The following is an 8,429-nucleotide window of genomic DNA, read 5'->3' as shown; positions in this document are numbered from 1 at the left end:
TTTTGTTGTGGTCATTGCTTTTGACATATGAGACATGTTGAGTTTCCGTGTAATGCAGTCTTTCCAAATAGTTGCTTCTAGGCAAGTTCCTCCCCACCCCAATTTAGATGGGGAAAGAAAATTTTTGGTCATTGAGAAATATCTCATCAGGTTCGACTCAGTCACTCATTTTTTAAATGTTTCAATTTGGGTATCCAAATTAGTTACATGGGTCAATCAATTCTATTTGCAGCACCTCCGCCCCAGCAGCACCTCTGCCCTTTGTAACACTGCTACTCCCAGAAGCAACATTTACAACCTGTTTTCCCAACAAGCATAATATAATAAGAAACTAATAAATCAGAGCCACCAGATGTAAAAAGAGGAACAAAATAAGGGCCACATACATACAACAATCAGGACCACAAAGCTTTTTATAAAAAAAATGACTCATATTGTTGATTTAGAGACAACAATCGCAGAATAAACAATAGTTGGGTTATCCAACACTTTGAAATATAAAACCTGACAAACCTTCAAGAAATCTACCCACAAAATATAAAAACCCAACAAAGACTTGAATCGAAGTAACCTGGATTGTTAATCTTCTTGATCGAGTGTTGAATCATTGCATAGATCTTGCGCCTTATACGAACTTGAGAATGTGTGATGTTGAGAGCACCAGTTTACAAGATTTGTAGTGGTAGAGTGATTTTAGGTTTTCACGATTTTAGAGTTAGTTTAGTTTTTTGCGGGAATGATTTTTTGGATACTTTTTGTCCGTCTAGTTTTCTGCCACATCAAAACTATTTGTGCATGTCAGAAAATATTATTTAATTTTTATCGTCAGGTCAAAGTGCTAAGTGGGATGGTTGACTGCCCGAATTGGACGAAATCTGCCCGTGTGACTAATTTGGAACAATTTAGATACCCAAATTGAAACGTTTGAAAAATGGGTGAATGAATTGAACCTGATCAGATATTTCAGTGACCAAAAATTGTCTTTCCCCCAATTTAGATAGAAAACAAAATTTAAGATTCTCAACTATTGGAACATGCAAACTAGAAATACCATTTCTTAGATAAAGGAAGAGATTACTTCATCTTTTTTCAAATGCATCTCATTTTTGCATAGCAGGGTTATGAAAATCGACGAGAAGCTACCGGATGTATTGTATGTGTCAATTGCCATTTAGCTAACAAGCCTGTCGATATTGAGGTTCCCCAGGCAGTACTTCCCGATAATGTATTTGAAGCAGTTTGAATTCCTCATGATAAGCAACTGGAACAAGGAGTCTTGAATGTTGGGGGCTGTTCTTATTTTACCTAAGGGATTTGAATTAGCCCCCGATTGTATTTCGCCTAAGATGAAGGAAAACTGTCTTTTCAGAGCTATCGATTATAGACACTGAGAGTGCATGTCATCGAGATGGTTTCGTTGGCTTTTCTGAAGCAAAATTGTTGCTTCATTAATTGTAAAATCTTGGCTCCAATAATGGCTTTTCTGAAGCCAATTTTCAGTCTCCCAATCGTTTGATCTAACCATTAAAACAATATTGGCAGAAGTGGTTATAGAGACGTTCCTTTAAATCTGCGCCTTGGTGGGCACTTGCCATCAGCTGCTGGAGATTCTGGCATCCATCAAAGGCCTGCTTCTGCCAAGTTCTTTACTTCTTTTCATGTAAACATGGCTTGAGAAAGTTCCTTAACTCATAGGCATTAGGATTACCAATCTCATGAATCAGGAAAAAAGGGGATCTCTTACAGAAATCCATGCAACATATTGCAAGTGTATTAATTTTCTCCATCCTACATAAACTAACAAATTATAGCTTACTACAGTGACATGCCAAATACAGGAACAAAGATCTGGGTATCTATTAGCAAAATCATCATACAGAAATAGACATAATAATAGTTTGAATCCTTGTGTAATTTACAGCTTTATTGATTACCAAGGACCTTAAGCTTTTGGGTCTTATTCATGATGACAGGAAGCCTCCGGCTGATGGTGCTAGGATCACTATATGAAGCAGAATCAACAGGATAACCTTTCTGCAACACCATATAATCAGTCTCATCAGTACATCAAGTACAGAAAACTCATCAGGCGCCGAGATTAGGTGGAAAGAAGAATTTCAGTTACTTGGATCTAAAAAATGAAGAAAATAGCATTATTATGCAATTCAGAAAGCAAAATGATAAGAATAGTTCAAGAATTAGCCCCTCTAATCGCTTTACCCTGAAATTAATAAATCAATAGCCTAAGCTTTTTTTTTTCCCCCCTACCTTGTCCAAGACTCCAATTCCACCAGCCTTCTGCTGGTGGGAAGCAAAAGAAAGGGAGGAGAGGACTGTGATTTTTTATCAAAAATCTAAGAGATGAAGTAGGAAATTTTTTTATCAATTAACTAAGAGAGAAGCAGGAAATTTTAAACACAAACAAAACAATGCAACACAACCCACCCCCAAAGAAAAAGGGTAAAGGTACTTCTTTTATCTAACAATTTGGATCTTAACCAATATTAGGCACTTGATTAGTTATTATAGATCATAGCATCTCAACTGAGTAGTTTTGTGTTAGGAGCTCTAGCTTTATTTGAGTCATACATTTTTATACGTCAACGAAGAGTTCAGGCATTTGTTCACTGATGAACATGTGCCTGCCTCTCTCCCTCTCTCTCTCTCTCGCACACATACACACACACACATCTCTTTGTTCTCTTACTTCTTCAACAAGTAAATATGTTTCAATCTTCAAGCACACACAACCCAGAAGTAAAAAAAAACACTCAAATACAAACAACTGTACCATTCCAATCCCCTTCCCAAAGAAAAAGGTTAAAGGTACAAGCTTCGAGTAACCGTTTTGATCTTAACCAAATATCGGCTTTTGGATCAGAGCATCTCTATTGAATAGTTTTTTGACAGGAGATTCTAGTTTGTTGGAGTTGTATATTTTTATACTTGAATGAAGAATTCAGAAGTTTGTTCAAACGAATGTGTGCCTGGCCTCTCTCTCTCTCTCTCTCTCTCTCTCTCACACACACACACACACACACACACACACATGTCTTCTCCGTTTTCTTACATTCTCAAAGACCTAAAGGGGAGAGTCACAAAACAGGGACTAATTAAAAGTTCATTGGTACTAAAATTATTTATTTTACCTTAAAGCCGTAAAACGACTTGCCTGACAGAGTTACAGTTATTTTCTCTAAATTCATTTTACAATACTTCCAACCTCAAAACTCATGCCTCTTCCAAACCATAGTCCAAAGTAAAATGTGAACATAGGTTACTCAGAAATATGTCGGGCAATACTTTAGGAGTTAAAACACTTTCAGGCATGAGACGAAGGAAATCAAACTTTCACAAGCAAAGCACAATAAAACTGCTGATGTGTGATGTACACATCTACGCACACCAGCATTTTTTACATGCCACAGAGAGAGAGAGAGAGAGCGAAAGAGAGAGAGAGAGCGAGAGAGAGAGAGAGATTACAGCAGACAACGCTTGAAAGGTAGCTTCTCTCCAGCAGCTTTCCCGAAGAATGACAGGGTTCTCACTGTCATTGAAAATGCAGTGCACACGAGTATCCCTTAATCTCATCATGACTCCATCAACTCTGAGCTGAAGACAAAGAACAATGTATCATTGGCTAAGATTCGACATGAAGGGGCACAGAATAATAATGAACAAAGATATGAACAAATGAAGTTAGCCTAGATTGTAGGTGTTTCCTTTTGTAAATAGATGAAGTTACACCACCCAGGTGATATGGTAGTATTGTACTAAAAAATTCAGGGAAAATATGTATACAAACGAAAAACCAAAAGTATGTTCTCAGTTTGACACTTTTGACCTCGAAAACACCCTTGTCAACAATCACTATGGATAGATCACAGTCACCATAGGCATATCTACGAATAGTCCAATGTATTACCTAGGGATTCCCATCTTATTCAGTGACTCAAAAATATTTTTTAGAACATAAAACTTCTGTCCGAAAATTACATAGGGAAATCAAGGAAAAATCACTCACCCAGAATTGCAAGAGGAGAAACCAGGAACTTGGCATGACTCTCTACAACATCAAATTGTTATACATCATTTAATAATACTTTTCATAAGGAATTCTAAATCCATGCTAGATAAAACTAGACAAAGATTCAACATTTACCACTTTGACAGTTAAAAGTGACACTCCATTATCAGCCAGTTCATCTTCATACAACACCACCTGTAAAGTTGAGTAAATGAATTTCATCACATCACACATTACCAAGTAGAGAGAATAAAAAAGAGGTCTCCATGAATGTGCCGTAAATAATAATCCAAGATACAAACCTCATCATAAAATAAAATAGGCTCCTTTGATGCCAGTGAAACTACGTCAATTTGATCCTTGCAGTCCTCCCAACAGAGGTTGCAGCTTTGCTCCACGCTTTCTTTCTAGTTACAAAACCAAGTATGCCAACCCCATTATAATAGTGAATCCAGCAGTACAAAAGAAAAATATAAAAACTTACATAAAGGAACATATATTTTTCTACTCAATGAGAAAGTAATTGTCTTGCATGTCTAGCAATATGACACCAAAAAAAATCAGTGAGTCCTCTGAACGGGAATGGGTCATCAGATAACAAAGTAACTCTAAAATTACAGCGATTGCATAGCCAAGACAATACAGAAGGGAACACAAAAAGTCATCAGTAAGTAGAGAGTGAGGAACCACAAACCTTCTCAGCCTCTACTTCAATTGTTTCACTTCCAAGATATGGAGTTGTGAACGTGTAGTCATAGTCTAATATCACCTCCTGAAAGGGTTTGCTGCAAATTTGCATTGGAACTATGAGACTCAAGAATTATCCTTTTTAATGTGAGACCAAAGAGTTATCTCTTTTAATCAGTAAAAACTACCTTATCAATTACTATCAATTTATCCAAGGGAGTCAAACTCAAGACGAGTTACACAATGTTGGAGGCACATGCTGCATATAGAGAGGGTACAATTTGCATAGAGGCCTTGCAATAATGATTGAAAGAAACTAATGTGATATATAATATATAAGCACAGAAGCAAAAGTGTTCAATGATAAATGTCATGAATGCCTGAAAGTTTTTTAAGCTAATACTGGAGATCAACTCTATTTACCGAGCAATTATTAGGAATATTTTTATGAATAGGACGGCCATAAGTGGGATTTGGGAATCTTCAACAACTGACACTATTTAAAAGACTAAACCAAATATGGCTATTGAAGATCGTTTGAAATGTACAAGTGTTGCATCTTCGAAATAAAATTATCCTTTTCTCCTAAACAGAGCTAGGGGAGAAGTTAAAAAGGACTTCCAATAGATGGAAGTATGGAGACTAAAAGCGTTCACTAAGGTAGCCTTCTTTACATAAGAGACCATGTGGAAAAGAATTTATCGAAGACCACAAAAGGAGGGATTAGTATTCCCAATAGATGTTTCTTGCATAAAGAGAGAGCAGATGGCAAACAAGTTATTATCTACCGTCTTTCTTTGAATGCAACACCTTATTCAATGGGAAACTTCCCCCTGTAACTCCTCCATTAGTCCCAACACTAGCTACGGTCCTTCATACATATCATAGATCATAGTAATATAATTAATCGTGACTCCTCTATTCTCTAAAATCCATCACATTACTTCCTAGATGCCCCATTATATGTCTTCTCTAAGTCTATAAATACTAAAAGGAGGTCTTTTTCCTCTTGTCTATATTTTTCTACATGTCCCCTTAATAAAAATATCGTCTCCATTGTAGATTGTCTCGACATAAAACCAAATTAGTTTTTGGATATCGTAGATACCAATCTTAATATCCATTTCAAAACTCTTTCCCAAAATTCAATGTGTGCCTCATAAACTTGATGTCTCACAATCTCTATAATTGTTACAACTTTGGATATCACATTTGTTCTTGTATATATGTACTATAATGCTACTCCTTCATTGATCAGGCATCTTACAGGTCGTAATAATTTGAATAAATAGCTTAATTAGTCATACTATACCTACATCTCCTACGCATTTCCACACTTAAATTAGAATTTCATCAGGTCCCATTGTTTAACCCTCTTTCATTCTTGATTCTCCTTAAGATTTCTTCCACTTAAGTCACCCTAATATGTCTTATATACTAAAGATCTCTATTCTAGATGTTCTCTCAGTGGACGCCATCAAGTAGCTAATTGATGTAACTTCTCCACCTCTCGCCCATTTCTACGTCTTTCACCAAAACTATATCATCTATATTTTTATGCATTTTACATGATTTAGGTCTCTAGTTTTTCTTTCTCGTGTTTTAGCTAGCTTATAAATATCTTTTCCTCGATCAATTGTATCTACATTCTAAATTGTTATATAACTCAATAAATACTTTATAACTCAGTATCTTCTTATCCAATGTAACAACATAGAGCCAAAAATAGAAAACCCAAGTTTAAGTCAGATTGTCACTGGTTTGGTGAAATACTTCATACTAAACAGAACAAATTAAAATAGAGGAACTTAGCATGTGTCATTGTAAGTAGGAATTCTATGATTGCAGCCCCATTTGAGGGGACTTACTGCATTTTATCTGTATTACAAGAAGAACTGAATGGTTCTTCAACAATAATAGGTATGGAGGGAAGTCATCTATTTTGTCCGCACATCAAAGAAACCCCAAAAGGACATCAAAGAACCCTTCGCTAAAGCAAGTAGAAAACCCGACTCATTTACAAAGCTTAAGCCATTCTTAAGCTTCTAGAGTAACAACACCCACAGAAGAATATGTACAGAGGAAATTACCTCCTAAATTTCCATTGAGCAGCGGCAGGAACTTCAACTGGAGGCAAAGCTTCCTGCTTCCAACCAGCTAGAGCATCAAACGCATTGAAGTGTATCTTGATGCCGCTATTCATGTGTTTAAGTATTAAGCAACTGTCCCCAAACACCATTTCTGGTAGATGAGAGGTTCCTAGCTTCTGTTCCCACCTAACAACCCACACCACGACCCAAAAACATCCAATTTTAATCAGAATACAAGTACTTGTATAAATATATCGTACACAAATAGAGGGCAGACGGGAACTACTGCTCAACAGCCGAGGATTTGAGGATGGAGAGCTTCCGGGACTCGATTTCCCACCCGCGGATACGGATGCCGTGGCGTCCATCGTCTAACAGCTCGGCCCCGGCAGCTTTTAGATCCTTGTCGTCCACCTCCACCGCCATTGCTCGACTGATTTTGCACGTTGATCGTCTCAGTCTTGACGTTGGTCTTTTTCTCTCCGACCTGGGACTCGAATCAAATTGTAGGGAAAAGGATGTTGGACTTGGAAGTTGGAACGGGCGTTTTGGGCCCTATGGGCTTAGGTCTGGACAGTATTGTCCAGTGCTGGGTTGGGCTTATCCCAAACCACCAATAGGGGGCTGTCCAAACGACAGCAGCCTAGTTTTAGGCTCCGTTTGGTAGAGCGGAAAGTTTGATTTTCAATGCTAGCGAAAATGCTGTAGAAAAAAAGCTGAGTACTGTGAAATATGTTGTGAGGTGTTTGGTGAATTAAAAACTGATGCTAGCGGAAAAACTGTTGACTAAAAGTATTATTTTGAATTTAATAATCATTTTTTTTCATTTTGTTATTAAAGTTAATTTAATAAATATAATTTATTATTAAAATTAATTTAAGTATATTAGAATTTTTTTATATCAAAACTGAAATTTTTAATTAGTCAAATAAATAAAATAATAATTTTTTATATGAAGATTATTAATGTGTATTTTATTTATTTTATAAATATTAAATTAATTTTTATAATATTAATTATAAATATTAAATTTATTGGCAAAAATATTTATAAAATTGATTTATGTATTAAATATATAATATTAAAGTTGTGGGTCCCACATTAATTTATGTAAAAAAGTCAAAAACACCATGATGAACGTGGGTCCCACACAAAAGAAAATGAAAGGAGGCCGTGGAAGAGAAAGAAGCTCCCTATGCGAGCTTCTTTTTGGCCAGCGGATCCGCTAGCCCTTTCTGACCTGTTTGGCACCGCGGAGCAGCTTTGGAGGCTCCACTTGTGGAGCTGCTCTGCCAAACAAGCAATTAGTAAGGAGAATGTCGGGGCGGTACCCATTAATCGGTTTTTGGCCATCTAGGTCCAGCGAAAAAATTGATGGACATAAAACTACCCAGCACTTGTACATTTACCTTACTACCCTCTTAACATCGTCCTTCACCTTTCTTCCATGAACAACGAAGTAACGTGCTAGCTTTGACTTTCTGAAAAAAAAATCAGAGAAGTCAACGTTCATCGACAATCGAGCAACTTTCATTCAGGATTTCCTTAAGTTTATGAGTGTTATATCTGAAATAATTAATCTGATAAGTTTTGCAAAATCATTGAGATATGTTCATGTTACTGTT

General features: G+C 36.5%; 1 protein-coding gene across 1 annotated transcript; it reads right to left on the bottom strand.

Moving 5' to 3' along the window:
* Positions 1–1,716: 1,716 nt before the first annotated feature.
* Positions 1,717–7,313, bottom strand: LOC120001627 (TIP41-like protein). Its single transcript, XM_038850023.1, has 8 exons — positions 7,091–7,313; positions 6,805–6,990; positions 4,722–4,812; positions 4,330–4,434; positions 4,163–4,222; positions 4,025–4,066; positions 3,484–3,612; positions 1,717–2,034 (listed from the first exon to the last, which is right to left on the bottom strand). Exons 1-8 carry the CDS (start codon positions 7,228–7,230, stop codon positions 1,924–1,926), a joined length of 864 nt encoding a protein of 287 aa, XP_038705951.1. The 5' UTR covers positions 7,231–7,313; the 3' UTR covers positions 1,717–1,923.
* Positions 7,314–8,429: the final 1,116 nt, after the last annotated feature.

Source organism: Tripterygium wilfordii, chromosome 7 (genome assembly GCF_013401445.1).
Source record: "Tripterygium wilfordii isolate XIE 37 chromosome 7, ASM1340144v1, whole genome shotgun sequence".
Classification (NCBI taxonomy): domain Eukaryota; kingdom Viridiplantae; phylum Streptophyta; class Magnoliopsida; order Celastrales; family Celastraceae; genus Tripterygium; species Tripterygium wilfordii.
Note: the sequence above shows the minus strand (reverse complement) of the source record. Positions and strands in the feature narration are given on the sequence as shown.